General features: G+C 35.3%; 1 protein-coding gene across 1 annotated transcript in view; it reads left to right on the top strand.

The window, feature by feature from the left end:
• Positions 1 to 19,910, top strand: part of ATRNL1 (attractin like 1) — a 471,655-nt gene that overhangs the window by 93,282 nt on the left and 358,463 nt on the right. The window contains exons 13-15 of the mRNA XM_015815816.1: positions 5,509 to 5,627; positions 15,649 to 15,781; positions 17,111 to 17,292. Of these exons, the coding sequence (XP_015671302.1) occupies positions 5,509 to 5,627; positions 15,649 to 15,781; positions 17,111 to 17,292 (434 nt within the window). The remainder of the gene's footprint in view (positions 1 to 5,508; positions 5,628 to 15,648; positions 15,782 to 17,110; positions 17,293 to 19,910) is intronic.

Here is a 19,910-nt window from a genome sequence, read left to right as displayed (position 1 = left end):
CTCAAGTCCCTTGGGAGTGGAATTTCTTCTGGGGTTTATTTATTTATTTAGCACACAGGTCGGCAACCTGTGGCTCCGGAGTCGCATGTGGCTCTTTGAGCCTTCTCCTGCGACTCCCAGCCTCCTCTGCCATTTGAAGAGAGACAGAGACAGAGGCAGAGAGAGGCATTTGCGCTTCCCCTCCACCCCTCTGTGTGTGTGTGTAAAAAAGAGAGAGTGGCCTCACCCTATTTTCTGATGAGCTGACAAGGCTCCTCCCTTTGCTGCATCTCTGCAGGAAGCAGGAAGCAGGAAGGGCAGGAGAGAGCCAGCCTGTTGGAGAACAGCTTGAAGCCAGCTTGCCAGGTGAGCAGAAGATTGGAGACAGGGAGAGAGGGAGGGAGGGAGGGAGGGAGGGAGAGAGAGAGAGAGAGAGAGAGAGAGGGAGGGAGATGAGAGAGATAGAAAGAGAGGGGGGACAGGAAAGAGAGAAAGAGAGAGAGGGAGAGGAGAACGAGAGAGAGAGAGGGAGAGAGAGAAAGAGAGAGGGGAGAGGAAAGAGGGAGAGAAAGAAAAAGAGAGGGAGAGAAAAAGAGGGAGAGAGGGAGAGAAAGAGAAAGGGAGAAAGAGAGAGAGAAAAAGAGAGAGCCAGAGGCAGAGAGAGGGAGAGAGAAAAAGAGAGGGAGAGAGAGGGAGAGGAGAGGGAGAGAGGGAGAGAAAGAGTGGAAGAGGAAAGAGAGAGAGAGAGAGAGAAAGAGAGAGAGAGGAAAGAGAGAAAGAGGGAGAGGAAAGAGAGAAAGAGAGAGAGGGAGAGGAAAGAGAGAGAGAGAGAGAGAGAGAGAGAATTCATGCACAGCAGCCTCTATTTCTTTCTAATTAAACTCTTCAGTTAAGCTCCCCCCCTCGCGCGCGTGCGCGCGCACAGGTTTTGCAGCTCCCAGTGTTTTCTTTTCTCTGGGAAATGGGTCCAAGTGGCTCTTTGAGTGTTTAAGGTTGCAGACCCCTGATTTAGCATATGGTGATATTACATTAGCCAGGAGACTACAATGCTAATACAGAGTAGTTGTTTGGCTGCCTAAGATTGCTAGCCCTGTTCGGTTCATGCTCATGTAGTTTCCAAAGTGTGCCACAGGGGGCGAGCTGGCTCTGCACCAGAAAGAAAGACAAGTGGCCTTCCTGCAGCATCATTTGGGGCTTTCTTCCTACATTGAAGCCACTTTGCAGATGGGAATTGCCTTTGGGAAGGTCCAGCACCAGCAGGATTCTAACTGTATGCACAAAGTGCCAGCTTGTCTCCCCACTGAGGTGGTACCTATTTACTCTCAAATAGTACCTATTTACTCTCAAATAGTACCTATTTACTCTCATGTTTTCGAACTGCTAGATAGCAGAAGCTGAGGCAAGTGACAGGAGTTCACCCCACCACACAGTGCTAGGACTCGAGCTTCTAGAGGAGAAATGTCAAACTCAATTTCATTGAGGCCCGTATCAGCATTATGGTTGCCCTCGTGGGGGCTGGGGGGGTGCGGCCTACTGGGGGGGCGTGGATGGAGTGGGTGTGGCCTACTGGGTGGGCATGGCCAGCTCTACATCGTTCGCGTCAAGGATGCCTGTGGGGGCCTGGGCAGGAGTGGGACAGATCTGAGGGTGTCTGGCAGAAGGGGGTGGGACTGGGGCAAGCACCAAGGCATGGTCCATTTCTTCATTCCTCACAAAGGGTGACACTTCCCCAGCATGCACCCAGGGGGCGGGGCCGACACGGCAGGGGCTGGTTCCTCGCTGTTTCTAGACGGCCTTGTGAAGCTAAGACTGAATGTGTTTCAGCAAAGAGGACCACCACAAAATTGTACATTGGCTTCTGGCCAGCCTGGACCAGGGCCAAGGCAGCGGGGGCTGTTCCCTCACTGTTTCCAGGATGGTTTCGCAGGCCACATGAAACCACTTCATGGGCCGCATCCGGCCCCCAGGCCTTGTGTTTGACATGTCTGTTCTAGAGCAAAGACCATCTCCAGCATGTTAAGTCTTTGAGCCACTATGCTTCTTTTAAACATGTGAGAAAATCAGGTTTCAAAAGGAAGATGGAAGATGATGCTTAAAAGGCTTCAGCCAATAATTCACAGTGGGAGAAATCCATTTAATTCATTATACTAATGTATAGCTTCTACATTTTGTGGTGCATGCCATGTTTATGTACAAGTGAGTCATCTTGTAATGGACTCATTCTAAGTGGGATCACAAATAGTGAATTTCCTACATAATTTTTTTGCTTAATAATATTAAACGTCTATATCTAGCTTAGATATACACCCCTCGGTATATGAATATTTTTATTCTTTTGATTAGAATTAATAAATATTTATATATTATGAATATTTTTCCAGTTCATTGACTACAAACTGGTACAGTTGCAGGCAGCACACAAAAAGTTGAGAACAGAAAAATTGAACATTCCAGTACTATTGCTGTTTTTTTTAATTGTACAAGTCCTTAGAAATTAAATTTAAATAAGAAATGTAAATAATATGACAGCTTTATCAACTTTGGTTTTATGTGGACTGTCAAGAAAATAAATCAAATGGATATGTTGAATGTGAGCAATAATAACAACAGCAATAATCTGAATCCAGAAAAATTACAAGGACATCTGGAAAGAAACATTCCAATGTGAAAGACAAAAGTCCTAAGTATTTCAAAAGAAAATGTGCTGAATTCCATGAAAGAACTTGTGCGACAACAAAAGTGTCTTTAAAGCTTGCTATCTAGTCATTTATCATATAGCAAAAGCAGGTGAAGATTATACTGTTGCAGAAAAGTTGGCTAAACCATGCAGAAAAGATCTGGTAGAATTCGTGATTGGTCATTTTTTTAAAAACAGTGAATATATACCACTCTTTGATAATGATATGTAAAGGTTATGTCATTTTTTGTGTGATGAGGAACTAATGAAACAAATAAAACAGAGCATAACAGGTTTCCTTTTTAAATAGATGATTCCACTGATGTTTCAAGTTTGTGCTTATGTAGAGGAAGATATGCTTATTTGCAAGTCTCTGCCTCTCAAAACCATGGGAGCAGAAACATTTACTTTGACTATTTAGGAGTATGAAATCCTTGGTATTTCTGTAGTAGTATATACACAATGTTAGAGTGGCAGCTGTAGTTGATGTCAAATGTCAGATGCTGTGGTCTGCATAGAAGAACAGTTCCATATATTGTCATTCATTGTCTTCATTGTCATGTACTTGCAGAGAAATACATGCCATAAGATTTCAAGGTTGTACTCAACAGTTAAAACAGTGAATTTTGTAAAAGCAAGGCCATTCATTCTCTGGATATTTACTATGCTATGTCAAGAAATCAGGAGCCCACATAACTAATGCAAAGTGAAATTAGATGGATGTCTTATGGAAAAATGTTTGTATGATATGGACTGCAAGAAAAAAATATTTTTATTAGAACATTCTTTTGTATTGGCAGAGAAATTAAGTGATGATATTGAATATAGAAAATGGCATACATGGCTGATATGGTTACTACTGAATTAATATACCACTGTAAGGAACAACTTATATATAACTATTGCATTATATATAACTTCAGAATATAATGGATGCAATTCAACAATTTTTCCAAAATTCAGCAGTTTTTATTAACAATTTTTTCTCAGAGAAAATGTCTAATCTTAGTGATGCAATCCTGTCTGATTTCTATGCCACAATTTAGGAATATTTTTCCCTTTCAAAAAAAGAATTTGATTGGGTCCAGAATCCTTTTGTTGCGCCTACTTTTGCCATTAAAACATAAATAATAATTGAAAAAATCATTTAAAATATTAACAACATTTCTTTGTGCAGAATTTATGAATTTCTGGATAACAAAGAATATTCTGAAATTGCCAGTCAAATTAGATAACAATAAAGTCCAATTCCAGATAGCACTGCAGTACTCTGTGGTGGTGCTAATATCTTCATGAGCATCTACAACCTTTTTTTTCTGAATTCTACAAATAAAAGTCTCCAGCAAAGACATATTTGTTCAATGTGTTTAATAACTTCAGGTTATCTGAGAGGTTGTGTCTTGACGGTCACATCTACCGCTAGAGTGAGGAGGCAAGGATTGTTGTGCTTCCCGTCTCTAAGAAAGTACATCTGGAAGAAGGACCTTCTCCGTAGTGACTCTCTCCCTCTGGAACATTATCCCTCTAGAAATTAGACTGGCCCCCACTCTGACACTTTTTCGTAAGACCCTGAAAATGTGGTTTTGCCAGCAGATCTGGGGAATCCAAAGTGGGATGGAACCCATTAACTGGTTGATTTGAGTGTGTGTTGTCCCTGAGGGGGGATGGGGAGGGGTCTATTTTATTATTATTTTATTACTTTTTACTTTTATTTTTTCTAAATTGTTTATGTATTGTTTATTTAACCAGAATATCTTTCTCTAAGACTTACAGAAACTATGATGATATTATAGGTCACAGTAAATAAATAATTTTTATTTTAAAAAATTAAAACTTGAGTGGAGAAGTTTTCTTGGCAAGATTTTGGAAGTGATTTGCCATTGCCGTTTTCTTAGGACTGAGAAAGAATGACTGACTCAAAGTCATCCAACTGGTTTTGTATTAACACACAATTAGAACTTACGTTCTCTCACAGTATCTAGCTTGGTGCCTTAACTGCTACATCAAACTAGTTTCTTTTAAGTCACAATACTGCAGGATTTTAGATAATTCTAAAAGTTCATAAATTTTCTCTCATCTCATTGATTTTTAGTTACTCTTTTATCACTTTTTGAAATATTTTTGCACAATGTTCATGAAGCCATCTAATATGTTGAAACCCTTCTGAACAATGTTAGCTGAATCCATCCATATGTTAAATTAAGGCTTAATTCAGTAAGGGAACCCTATGGCAAATAAATAAATTGATAAAAATCACTGGACTGTGCTTGGGACATCTACAATAATCTCTATTCAACTAGGAATTTCATTGGCTGCTAAATCTGCATTGGTAGTATAAGTTTAACATATTAATACATTTGTTGCAAAGATATGATGAGATAAAAAGGCCCAGTAAGATGATGATAGGCTTCTTGTTTACTTTGTATATGCTGTATGTAAGAACATACAGATAGTCCAATATAAAATAAAATAAAATAGAACAGACAAGATCTTAATTTTTCAGATATAAAAATGTATTTTGTGGATAGTTGCTAAAATTAATGAGTAAAGAATGAAAACTTATAAATTGTGTATAAATTAATTTTTTAAAATTATTATTCCAGGAATGTTTGGTAAGTCTAAATCTAGAAAAGCTTCCAGTAGAATATATGCATGACTGAGTTTAAATGAAATATAACTTATATTACTTGCTTTTTATTAAAGAATGTTAATCTTAGACTAAAAGTTGCACTTACAATTAATAGTACAATAAATATTGTTTATAGCAACAGTTAAAGATGTGCAAATTAAAAAGCATGACATTCTCAGTCTCTCATGTTGATGTTTTGTGACACTTTTCATTTGTCTAATAGCTGTAGCAGATGACAGATGTTACAAATATGCAGACTGTGCCAGTTGTACTGCTAATACAAATGGCTGTCAGTGGTGTGATGATAAGAAGTGCATTTCTGCAAACAGTAACTGCAGCATGGTGAGTCTTGATTACTACGTTGTGGTTGTGTTAATGGTTCTGCTTTGTAATCATTAGCTTGCTCTTTGGTGCCATCAAATGTAAATGTCATATTAAAATCAGAGTTTGATGCCAATGCTGAATTAACATCATACATTAATTGCAAATGTATTTAATATAATTGAAAAGAGAAATAATGAAACTTGTACAGCAGTTATTTTTCCCATTTTCCTTGCCAATAAAACAAAACACTTAAACTTGAAATAACTAATTTAATAACTTAACGTACTCTGAAGCATTTTTCATATCTAACCATTTGGGAAGTATAAATCATCATCATATAAAGGCCTTTTGGCTGTTTCCCCCTTCTTCATAAACTATGCTCAAATTTGCAGGATTAGTGCAGATAACAAAATTATGCTTGTCAAATAATCAAAATACATTTATCAGAATAAAATAGAAGTTCATAACCACTTTAGTTTATCAGGAAAAAATGTTCAAAGTTAATATATTTAAAATGTTTCTCAAATTAATTCATATTTACTGGTAAAGAGAACTATTGAAATAATAGAATCATGGGGCTGAAAGGGACCTTGCAAGTCTTCTAATCCAACCCATCTTGTATTTTGGCAATCAAAAAGAGACACAACGTTGCAAGCACAGTTCGACAACTGTTACATAGAGTGAAACTATTGCTTTTTCTGTTTTTGACATTATATCTCTGCTGATGCAAGCCAAGACTTCATTGGCTCTTTTTGCCAACTTGTACACAATGCTAGTTAACACCTAATATGCGGTCTATCAAGACACCCATATTCTTGATGTTGCTGGTCTGTATTTTCTAAATTTTCTCATTGTTCTCCATGTGGACTTAGGCTATTACAAATTGGTTCAGCATTGTCTGGCGGGCCTTAGATTGTCTACTGTAAACATAAATGAACACATTAATAAAGAGAAAGATTCATGAGGATAAATTGCAGATTTATATTAGGAACAATTTGGAGCATGCGAACAGTTTAGGAGATAGTGACTTCACTCTTGAGGGGAATGTTCAAGCAGAGGCCAGACATCCATCTTTGATGATGTTTTAACCTGAATATCTATATTATATTATATTGAATTTGAAGGCCAAAGTAGCATAATTTAATATAATTCCAGAGTTGTAAGAGTCTGTATATTTAATTTTGAAGATTAACAATAGCACCTTAATTGATACATTTTGGAGCTGCATATTTTGTTCAGGTTGATAGCCTGAGTACTAAATATTCAGGACTAACCTTACAATAATAGTGTATATTCTCATAAGTGCTTGTTCTTATTAATATGATTGTCTTTTGTTTTGATTTGACTTTTTCCCTATTTTAGAGGCACATAACAATGTTTTTAATAAGATACTTACGCTGTTTATTTTCCTGAATTTAATGAGAGAGTATACTTAAACCTTCCTCCCTTAGACACTTCTTACAACTCTGATATATATTCCCTTGGTGGGGGGGGGAAACATGAAGATTCTTATCAACAGTGATGGACTTTACTTATGTGTTATCAGTAGCATACAGTAGTGCTTTTGACAGAAAAATAAAATTACTTATGATAAGGCAAAGTCTCAGAAATATATAAGAATACTGTGGATATTTCTCTGAGTCAATGAAACTATTTATGGGTATGATAACTATTTATCTTTCAAAACACACAAATATTGGAAAAACTACATTTGCACAAATACTTTTTTAAAAAAATAATCTTCCAAATAGCTGGTTATGTGATTTTTCATATATGATGCTTAGAAAAGAAAGTAAACAATCTAGATAAGAAATGAAGAAAGGAAAAGACCAAGAATATTATATTATATATCATTTAAGGCCTGTTAGGCAAGGACAGCTGGATAACAAACAGAAATTATAGTTTAGAATTTTCCCATATCATATATTATCTTTATTGAGAAAGCAATGAAGCTGAAATTTCAAACTGCTCATGAATGCAAAAATGTAGAAAACACAGAATGAAATGTAAATGTACTAGAGCTTACCATCTATCACATTCATACAGAATATGGTACAACCAGATTTCTTGCAAATTTAGTTTGCCTCTGCACCAATTTTACATATTTTCTTTGATTCCTACCCTTATAATTCCAACCAGTTATATGGACATCTTCTATGCTCTTACTGACATTGATTTATTCCTCTTGGACAAAAGTATTTCTCTGAATCCAGAGAAAGAAGAAGGTTGTCAGAGGAGTTATAGTTATTGCTAATTAGTAGAAACTGTACATATATATACAAAGTTCCTTCCTCCTTCCTTCCTTCCTTCCTTCCTTCCTTCCTTCCTTCCTTCCTTCCTTCCTTCCTTCCTTCCTTCCTTCCTTGTTTTATTTGCTTGAATAAACTTTGCTAAGAAGATGAAACTGAAGTTTGTAATATATCAAGATGCATTAATGATTTGCCGAAGAAAATATTCTTGAAATCTTAAGTGCACAATAGCTAATGCAAGTACTTTGTTCTTCATAAGCATTGTTATAGTTTGCAGTTAACAGTAATAATAAAATATTTACATTGTGAAACCAGAGGAAATTGGTGCTTTTTAATAAAATTCTATTACCAATTATCTGGCTTCATAGTTTAGATGCAGGGTTAGAAACAATACTAAGGATATACAATATCTGGATTTGAAAAAGTAAAGGTGCTTTGGATCCTGCATGGGCATCTTCTCTGCTATTGGTTACTACTTAGATATATGTTGCTATTTCCTTAACTTAAATACACATTTTCCTGAATCCATACAGGTAACATGTGGACACAGGAAAAGGTACAGCTTCTTTAAGAGGCAGATGACAGAAGGTGCCATGTCAGATCTGAAGTACCTTTGCCTGGTTGATATCTTAATACTGCACGCATTTATAAAAGTCAGTTTCTCACTCACATAATGTGTAATGTTGAAATAAATTATAGTTATAATGGCCTGATTTGCAGTATATGCTAAAATAATGTATGGATTCCTGATACTGCATTACAAGGTAACAAATACCATTTCAGCTTAGAAAAACGTCTTGTGTGTACTTGGTCATTTTTCAGTAGAACTATTTCCTTTCTCTGAGTAATTCTACAGGATCATATTTGGTAACTCCAAGGGACAGAATATCTTGTTATGAGACTGTATCCAGCTAAGGATTCTTCTGTAGTATTGAATTATCTCTGGATATAATGATCAAATATGTAAATATGATCTTTGCAGTTACTCTTATTTCCATTGGAGCATTAATTATTATATAATTCTTGATCTTACACCATGTATATCTTTGAAGTTAGCTTCATTAAACCTCTGAGAACAGCTGTGACTAAATGTTTATGAAAACTCTTCTTCACCATTTATTTATAACGTATGTAATAAGTGAAATTACTAATTCCCTTATAAGAAATATATAGTAATGAATTTCTTCTGCTGATAATCTCCAGTGAAGTTGCAATTTCCATTTTGCTTTTGTAGAAAGCAGAACTCTAGTTAGAACCAGGAGCACTGTGTGAAGGAATTCACCATCATCATATTTTGCTAATGCAAAAGAATGAAGTTGGGATGGCAATCTACTCCTTATAGTGAACACAGAAATGGGAAGAGAAGAATAATTAAAGATGCTCACTGTTTTCAGATTAACACATAGGCATCCTTTTGTTTTGAGATGCTACAGTTAAATATTGACCTCTTATCAGCTGTCCACAGACAGAATGGAAAGGCAGATATGAAACTGTGTGACTACATTATAATGCAAATACCACAACATATATTTGTATCAGTGTTGGGTTGTAAGTATATAATGACATATGCCACCATAGTTTTCTGAGAGCCCTGTCATCTTATCTGATATAAAAAAGGCACGTTTCAAAATGATTTAAGCTCCACTTTTGTTTTAAACTTGATAAATATACCTTTCCAATTTGGATAAAATATTAAAACTAGATCTGTAGGTCTATGGAGCTTGGGAGAGAGAAAAAGCAAAGTTAACTATTAAAATCACCTACAATTATTATTTTTTAAATATATTTATTAAAGATTATAATTGCAATAGTAAAAAAAGAGTAGAAACTAAAAGAATAAAACAAGTAAAAAGTGCAAAGAAAAAGAAAAAAACAAAGAAAAAAAATGAGAATTTAGTAAAGAAAAAGAAACAAAAATAAAGAGGTTACCTCCAACCCTTATCACATGTATATACAAATTTAGTAACTTTTCATCTCCTTTTAATTTACAACCAATAATTTCTCCATCCTGTGTTCTTTTATTTGTAAACACATCCATAAAGCATTGCCATTTCAGTATAGGTTTCAGCAAAAGTCCATTAAGGGCAGCCAGAAATAACAATATATTTTAACCCGATTAATTAAACCAACTTCGAATTAGTGGCCACTTAGAATTAGAATTGATTATGATGGTGTTCAATCCTAGGCAGCGACAGATGTTTCTCTATCAGGGTGCAAAGAGAAAATATCTTTTGTGAACTCCACAAAGACATCAGGAAGGGCATCCAGCCAGTAAACACTCAGCTCCATTCAGTCATCCCACCTCCACCTCAATAAAAGAGATTATAGGATAGTAAAGAGAAAAAAAAAGATATGATGAAGAAACAAATAATGCACAAGAATCTTTCATGGTAATCTGAAGAAGAGCCATGGCCTTTCTAAATAAAAACCTTGCCCAGGATCCAGGAACTTGTGACTTGATGGAAGGGGAAATGTGAGAAAAAAAGTACTTCTTTTGTTAGAGAGAATGGTTATGTAAGTATCTTAGAATTTGTACAGTCTAACTTTTAATAGGTATCTGGGCATTCATAGAAATCTAGGAAGGAAGAAATGTCATTTGTAGGATTCATAAGAAGCAGGGGAGTGCTTAAAATATCTAGAAAACTGGAACGAACAAAAGAAACCATGAAGCACTATAATCAAGTTGAGCCATTGTATATACATCTAGAGCTTAAGGGAATTTACTAATGAATGCAATAAACCACCAACAATTACTTTTGATAACTCATAGAAAACAGGAAGGCAATAGAGAATATGAAGGAATGGAAAAACAAATATTGTTTCAAACATATCAATTACTGTTACGTAATATGAACTTCAGTAAAGGAATTCTAGAGTCACACAGCAGCTTCAGCTATGGCTCACTTTGTCTTCAGTGCCATTCCAGAAATGAACAATACTGTTGATGGGAATGAAACACAGATGCTTATGTCAATTTCCTTGACAGTCCCTAGACAGCTATTTTAGCTCCCTATGTTCAAGATAAATTAAGGTGATTAGCAGTTAAATACAAATATAAAATAATACAATTCATCCTCACTATTCTATCTTACTTTGCGTGAATTAATACACACCTCCTAAACCTGTCAACTGGATACATCATGTCAATTTTGAATTTATTATTTTAGTTCTACTGCAACCTTAGTGTAAACGAGAATTACTGGCTTTGCATTTATGCATACATAAAGTAATGCATACCTTGAATATAAAACCAGTACTTTTATACACAGGTTAGGAGCAAGGCTTTTCTGTTTTTTTTTTTAAAAAAATCTTTTAAACATTTTAAAAAACTTTTGGATTTTCTCAATCAGAAAATTGTATCTACAAAAAATAGAACAATTGTGGGTTCTCTCATCCTCCTACTTTTACTGAAGACTGTTTACTACCATATGGGTTCATTCTCAGGAACAAGTAAAAACTGTTCAAAAATTTGACATTGTGATAATGATGTGTTAACAGGGAATATTAGGTAGAACTGTTATTAAATGAGCAGATGGTGCTTACTTGCAATTTAAAATTCATTGTAATGTACATATCAGGAAGGGTTGTCAATAATGTATAATGACTGAACTAACTTAGATGCAAAAAGGTGTTACAAAGTTACTAGAATTTATCTGTGTATATTTTGTAGATGAATTTTGTGTTGCTTTGCAACATTTCATTCCAGATTCTTTGTTTATAATACTTATGTGCTGTTGTATTTTCATGTTTGTAATTACCTTGTCAGCCAACCTTGTAAGCTATTTCTAGGCTGATCTTAGTAACACAGACTTTCTTTTTATAATCTACAGCAAAATGCTACTTGGTTTAGTAATTGCTTAGAACAGCATAAGTTCTATTTCTTATTGAAAATTGTTATTTCAGCCAATAATGGGATTTTTTTCTACCGTGGATACACATCTCATTTAGAAATTAAGGTGACATGCCAACATTCTTTTCCCCAATTTAAATTTGAAAATTATATTTTCAATCAGAAGGAAAAGAGAAATGATTAGGCTACTCTTATCAAGATTGCAACAATGGCAATTTTTTCTTCACAGCTACTCCACATCCCACTCTTTCTTTTTGTATAGTTATAGCCAGTGAATTTCTTTTAATATTGCTACCTGTGTCTATAATCATTTTTTCCCCTCATCTTACTCATTGCCTTTTAACTCTTCCTCAGATTCTAGGCATCTTAATTTTTCTATTCTTGCCATTCTCATTTTTGTTTCTCTTCTAATATAGAGGTCTTTACATTTATCTTTTATTAATTTATAAAGGAGAATGCATGTTCCAGTATACTAGGTAAAATTGGAGATTAGAACTTCCTTAATCACCAATTCCAATTAATTTTAAGTGATGGCATATTTTCTGTATATGTGAATCTTGACAGCCAAATGTGCTTTTTCAGAAGGTAACTGGACTTCTTGTTTTTGCTTGAAGACGTTTCATTTCTCATCCAAGAAGCTTCTTCAGTTCTGAAGTTCATTCAGAACTGAAGAAGTTTCTTGGATGTGAAGCAAAATGTCTTCAAGCAAAAACAAGAAGTCCTGTTGCCTTTTGAAAAAGCACCTTTGGAACAACCAATGACCTGGATGACTGAGAATCTCCATAGACATGAATCTTGATATTTGAACAATACAATTGCAAAAAAAAAGAGAAAGAGCTTATGTTATGTTTTGAAAGCATTGATACTAGGCTGAGCAAAGTTGTGAGGGAGGTATATTGCAATGTGTGGAAGCACAACCAAACTCCCCTTGAACCATTAAAACAACTGCATTTTTTGCAGGACTCACATGATATTTGACGGCTGTTCCCGGCTTAGCTATTTGCTTTTGCTAAAAAGAAAACAAAGATTTACTATGAGTATAACTAAGGAGACTTTGCACAACTTTGGGTTGTGCACCAGTTGTGGCGTTTGCTGGATCAGGAGTCCCTGCACTCAAGTCATTTATGTCCTAGTCATCTCACGGCTGGATTACTGCAATGTGCTTTACATGGGGCCATCCTGGAAGAACATTTGGAAGCTACAGCTGCTGCAGAGTGCAGCAGCACAGGCAGTTCTTGGGCCCCAAGAATGGTCCATGTAAAACTCCTGCTCCTTGAGGTGCATTGACTGCGGTCTGCTTCCAGGTGCAATTTAAGTGTTAATAATCATCTTTAAAGCCCTTCATGGCATGGGTCCAGGCTATTTGAGGGATAATGTCATCCCACTGTGTTTGGCTGCCCCATCCTTGCTGGCAGAGGAGGCATGCTGCAGGCCCCATCAGCTTAATTATTCTGGCTGTCGTGATCCAGGAAAAGGGCCTTCTATGCTATTGCACCTGCTCTCCCTAACATCTTATCCCTCAGAGTGAGGTCAGTTCCAACTCTCCTGACCTTCTGTAAGAACCTAAAGACCTGGCTCTGTCAGTTAGTCTGGGGCTCCAATAGGGAGTATAATAGTGGAGGTGGTTGATTGATTAACAACAGATCCGAACTCCCTCCCCCTCCTACTCCCATGCCCTCATCTTCTTTAATTGGGCTGCAGTGTTTGGCTTTTGTATTAACTTATTAACTGGGGAATGCAGTGGTTTTTATCTTTTTGTAATGCCTTGGGTTGAGAATAATCTGTTTGACATATTTTGCTTATCATTTCAATTTACAAATTTATCCTTTTCAAAGTTATGTTTTTCCCCCCTCCCAATTGAAAAGCAAATACCTTTTGTTTTTCAATTAGCTGATTGACATTCCTGATTTGTTTGCATCTCCCTAGCTCTTGCCCTCTTATTATGTAGTAAGCAGAATCTGATTTGACAGAGTACTGTAGGAAGAAAAGTCCCAAAGGTGCTTTTCCCAAAAGACTACTGAACTTTCTTGATTTTTTGTTTGAAAACATTTCACTTTTCATTCAAGAAGCTTTGAAATGTTTTCAAACAAGAAACCAAGAAAGTCCAGTTACCTTTTGGAAAAAGCACCTTTGTGACAACCATGACCTGGATGGTTGAGAATCTTTGAGGAGAAAAGCCTTTCACTTTCTCCTTTTTTACCCAGATTTGCTCATGAATAATCTTAATCTTGTGCTTTAAACCATTATGTTTTACTTCATTATCTCTTAGCCTGTCCCTTTCCATTTCTTCTTTTTCATGCCATGGCTCTAGGCTAAATTTCCACTTTTTATCTCTCCACCCTAGCATGTCTCTCTCTCTTTTGTATCAAGGTCCACAATTTTTATGGCTTCCATAATTGATCCAGAATTCATATCTACCTCTTCCACCTTGGGATATCACTTTCTTTTGTCCAGAGGTTTTCTATTTTTTCTTTACTGAGTCCAAAATGTCTGTAAGCAGACAGTGTCTTCATCTTCTGTTTGATCTTTATGAAGGTTTTTATTCTTCCAAATTTGGAGTTAAAACCTTGATCATTCTTCTCTTTTTGGCAATGTTGGGAAAAGTTCATTTCATTGGCCAGCATTGTCAATAGCCAAAATGGAAGTCCTGTGACACCATTTGGCCAGCAGAAGCCAAGATTGGGGCAATCCTGACAAAGTGAGTTTTCTTCCTGAATTGCTTCTGAAACCTACAAGGGAGTTTTGCATACAACCTCACAAGCTTCACTCTTACTAACTTCTGTGAACTGAAATTTAACACTTACTGAAAGAACTAAAATGAATTACAGGTAATCCTCGATTTACGACCATATTTGAGCCCAAATTTTGTGAGACATTGGTTAAGTGAGTTTTGCTTCATTGTACCACTTTTCTTGCTATGGTAGTTAAGTGAATCATTGCAGTTGTTAAGTTAATAACCTGGTAGTTAAGTGAATCTGGTAGAAAAGGTAATTACGTGACCCTGTGGCACTGCAGTTGTCATACATATGAACTATTTGCCAAGCATCCGGATTTTGATCACATGACCACGGGGATGCTGCAACAGTTGTAAGTGTGAAAAATGGTCATGTCACTTTTTTCAGTGCCGTTGTAATGTTGAACAGTCACTAAATGAACTGTTGTAAGTTGAGGACTATCTGTATATCACTGCCTTCTTGACAGAGAACCTACAGTTTGAATTTTATGTACGTGACAGAAAGGGCTGTGCTAAAGTTGGTCTGAGTTTGATATTATTTCCTACATTGTCCAGCATACAGTATATGGGAAAGTAAAGAAACATGCCATTTTTAGCCTTGTTCAGGCTATCTGTAGTTACTTTAAAATTTGATGAATAAGTAAATAAATTTCCCTTTTTATTTAGGCTCCTTTCCTCAAAATAACTGTATCAGGTCTCTTTGGTTACAGGAAGAAAAGCTTCCTATCATCAACTTCCTGGCTAGGAACACGAAAATGTGTTGAACCTATATTCTTTTAGTGAATTATGACTGTGTGGGAATAACCTTTGTTTTAGGTATTCTGTTGAAATTTGGAAGAAGACACATATGAATACGTGTACAGATAAACATCAGAAACTAAATGATAACTCCTGCTTTTATGGGCAGTAGCTTATTATTATTATTATGACGACGACGACGACGATGATGATGATGATGATGTTATGTGTGTCTGTACAGACACGCATGCACATGCCTCAAGTCAGTTTTTGACATCTGGTAACTGCCTGAACAAGTCTCTGCAGTTTTCTTGGCAAATTTTTCAGAAGTAGTTTGCCATTGTCTCCTTCCTAGGGCTGAGGGAGAGCCAGTGGCCCAAAGTCAACCACTAAGTTCCCTTGTGACTTTTTGTTATTTCTCCTTTATTTTGAAAATTAACAAAATTTGTACGTGTGCTTATATTTTAGTCAGTGAAGAACTACACCAAATGTCATGTAAGAAATGAACAGATATGTAATAAGTTGACTAGTTGCAAAAGCTGTTCACTAAACCTCAATTGCCAGTGGGATCAGCGACAGCAAGAATGTCAAGCTTTACCAGGTAAAAAGAAAAAAAACTTTTTCAAAATAATATTTTAATAATGTAAATTTAATAACAGATAATCTTGCTATTAAAGAAAGAATGGGGCAGTCAGACCAGGAATTCAGGTTATTTCCAGTTTTCAACTGAATTCAGTATAATCAGTACAATAGTAACAATAATGGACTCGTGTGTGTGTGTGTGTGTGTGTGTTCGATTATTTCAAATTGTTGAAAGTACAGCATTACAGTGATTTATATCACTTTAATCATAGGATAAATTATGCCATTTGTTTATCAGTGTAAATGATGTAAATTGCCCTAAGTAAGATCATCATAATTTTTTGTGTGTTTACTTTTTATGTGCTGCTTTGAATGCAATGAACATATCTCTTGCTTTGGGAGGTCTAGACAAATATGTTGTCTCTTGCATCCAAAGTCCAATAAATGGGATTCCATTAAATCAAAGTTTCATTATATTTGATTCAAATGTACCTACATTTTTATGGATAACACTTCAGTAAGTTTCAAAACACCTATTGCTATGTTTTCTTAAAGATTATGTATATATGGAGCACAGGTAGCTTTTTTGACTAAAAATCCTATTAATCACTTGACTTTTGGGTTATTATATTATATGTGTGCTAATGTTATAGTTTTACTCTAGTCACTTACTATGTTAGCATACTTACTAACAACCTCAAAAAGGATTTTCTTTTTGTTTAAAATAAAAAAGTGAGAAAAATGTAATAGACTGCAAAATGTAATACAAAAGGAGAAGCAGAAATACTGATCTATTCAGTTTTGTATTGTCCAAAGTAACTCTGAACTGCAGGATAAAAGAGTAGGACAGAAGGTTGAGACTGATAGAGACATGGTTAAGGGATATCATGTTATTATAACTGAGTTTAAATTTGTAGGCCATATGAACTTTATCCTAGGTTATTGAAAGAAGAATCTGAATTCTTTGAAAAATGATAAACATTGATATAATATAACCTTATTGGAGCGCAGATATTTTTATTTTCAAAGAGAAGAACAATGAGGAGCTACTGATATTGATATTCTGATATCAATGTTTAAGAAGATAGTAGACCAATGTGCTTGATCTCTAAGCACATTGAACATATTGCAGTAATTAGCAAGTGCCAGTGTGGACTCATATATTTTTGCACTAATTTATCCAGTTTGGATCTGTTGTGTTGTGTATATACTTTTTCCCCTTAAAGCATATATAAAGCTTACTATATAACGATACATTTAGTAAATATTTTGAAAGGTGATTTCTGTTCAAAATGTTTTTTTTTTTAAAAATTACAATTACTTTTAATTTTGTGTAACTTTTTACTAGCTCACTTATGTGGAGAAGGATGGAATCATGTTGGAGATGCTTGCCTTCGTATAAACTCTAGTCGTGAAAACTATGACAATGCCAGACTTTATTGTTATGGCTTAAATGGGATTCTTGCTTCACTAACAACTTCCAAAGAAGTAGAGTTTGTTTTGGATGAAATACAGAAGTACACTGTCCAGGTAACTTGAATAATTCATGAGTGCATATAAAATACAGCTTGGATTTATTTTTAAGAAATGATGATGACATATCATAGAAACAAATATACATTTTACTCAACCAGATACCAAGTATATGTACATAGGATTTGCTGATGTATTATAGTAGTTGAAATTAAAGCTTAAGGATTCTTATTTTTATTATTCCATACTAAAGTGAATTCTTATGTTTTGCAATACAGATTTGAATTCCAGTTTTTAAAAATTAGTAACAAATGTTGTTTATAGAATTGAATCAAAATCTAGAGAAGTATTTCTTTAAGAAAATAAGTTTAATATCACTGCAATGTTTGCAATTAATCAGTCAGTTGATATCATTGGTGGCATATTTTAATTGGTTTTATCATTTGGAGAACAGCTATAACAATGATGGCTGAAGTGATTCTGAAAATATTTTGGTTGCATTTCCTTTAGTTAAGTTGGATTGCCCAGGTTTCTTTATGGAAAGAAAAAAAACTAAAACTAAAGATCACTTTACACTGATCTTTATAATTTTTATTTTTAGCTCTTCCACTATTGGGTAAATTACTAATGACTTTGGTATTAATGAAAGAAAAAAAAGGAAAACATAAATCCTATGAATGATTCAGTATAGCAGATGCATGCCACCTAATTCTGCTTTCTCAAATTCCAATCAGTAACAATTATATAGGGGATGGAGACAAGATATGGGGGATGTTTATATGCATCCTTTAAATAATGTGATGTCTTCCTTCTGGAACTGTGCATTTATATTTAAGAAAACTGTGTCTTCCAATTGGATAGGGATATGTGGCTAACAATTCATCTGGTTCTTCCTTTCAATTAATACAGCTGCTACTGATCTATTTTTCTTTATTAATAGAGAAATGATTTCATAAAACATAAATGTTATTCATAGATGCTACAGCATGTCTAATAGCCAATAGATACCCTTTTCTTTATGCTAAGTAAAGTTATTAATCTTTCTAGTGCAGCATAGAATATTCTTACATCTAGTGGTATTCATACAAGCTGACTATATAAACAGAAAAACAAGATATAATAACAATGAATAAATAAACAATAAACTAAATAAACTAAAGAGAGTTCTAGTCCAGCCTTAGCCACAAAAGCTGTCTGAATGACTTTGGGCCAGCCCTTGATGTCAGGCTTGAGCAACAAGCTGATTGGTTAATTCCTGTCACAACTGTTGGATCAAAATAACTAACCATTTATAGTCTGATTTTACATGAATAAGTTCTTTCCCTTTTAAAGCATTCATGTTAGCCTCAACTCATAAACAATATACTCACATGCCAAAATTGGGAGTTATGACTTTGCTATGATGTAGAGCAGTGGTTCTCAACCTTTTTAATGCCGCGACCCCAATCGGTCGTAAGTCAAGGACTAAACCGGTCGTAAGTCGAGGACTAACCGGTCGTAAGTCGAGGACTAAACCGGTCGTAAGTCGAGGACTACCCAACCGGTCGTAAGTCAAGGACTTTCCCTGCCCGGGAGCGCCGCGCATGCATGGTTCTGCCCCCTGCGCCGGCCGAGGCGTAGCTGGCAAACGGCAGAGACAGAGCAGGCCGACCACCAGCTGGCCCAGCTTAAGGGAGGTAAGGCACCCGCCGGAAAAGGGGAAAAAAATGACAGACAAAAAAAAATGGCAGACAAAAAAATGGTGGACAGCCTTGCTTGGCGACCCCCGTGAAATGGTCGATCGACCCCAAATGGGGTCCCGACCCACAGGTTGAGAACCACTGATGTAGAGTATAGATTTATTAGATAGAAAAAAGAAAGCTTGCATTGATATAATAAGAAAATTGTATTGCATTTAATAATGCATTACCAAACACTTGTGGGTAATGTGCACATATTTACACTTAGGCTTGCCTAAGAAGATTCTCCACAAATTACATGTATTCAATACCTGCTACTCAAAAATAAGATTTTGATCATATGATGGATAAATCAGTTTGGAACTTTGTTACTTCTTCTTCCCCTCAAATAATGAATTATTCCAGATTCACTACATAAAATGCAATAATAAATTTAGGAAGAGTTTTGTCTTAATTCGTGTGTGTTGTAATTTCCTTTTTTAATGAGATAAGAATTTAGTTTCTGGTGTCTTGTCATTATAATAAGCTACTGACTGGTGAAACAGCTGTTCCATTTATTGCTGTTTTTTTTTTAAAAAAAATCTGAAAATAAATATAATATTAAACATGACCTTATTCAAATAAATTACATCTTGAATTACCGAGGTTTTATTTGAAATAATCCACATGTGCTATTCAACCAGTAGTGACAAATGCATGCATTTCTTTGATTAAAGTAATCATTTACTTATCAAAAAATTTTAATAAAATATTATTGTGAATAATATCTCACTTCTGATTTTCTTTCCACCTAAAAGTAATTTCTTTTTCATTCCTATCTATAGTTCCAATTCTGTTTACTCTGTATGTCATTCTGAATGTGTTATCAGCTGCCAGAGATACTTGTTGAATTTCCTTCATATGCCAGCTGGAACCTTCAGATTACAATCTTGATGATTTAGACTAGAGCATTTGTGTTCATTTTAGATGACCTCCTTGTTACAAACAGCTTAGTAA

The sequence above is a fragment of the Protobothrops mucrosquamatus genome, unplaced genomic scaffold, assembly GCF_001527695.2.
Source record: "Protobothrops mucrosquamatus isolate PMUCROS unplaced genomic scaffold, P.Mucros_1.0 scaffold378, whole genome shotgun sequence".
Classification (NCBI taxonomy): Eukaryota; Metazoa; Chordata; class Lepidosauria; order Squamata; family Viperidae; genus Protobothrops; species Protobothrops mucrosquamatus.
The sequence above is the reverse complement of the archived record's forward strand: the minus strand, read 5'-3'. Positions and strand labels throughout refer to the sequence as shown.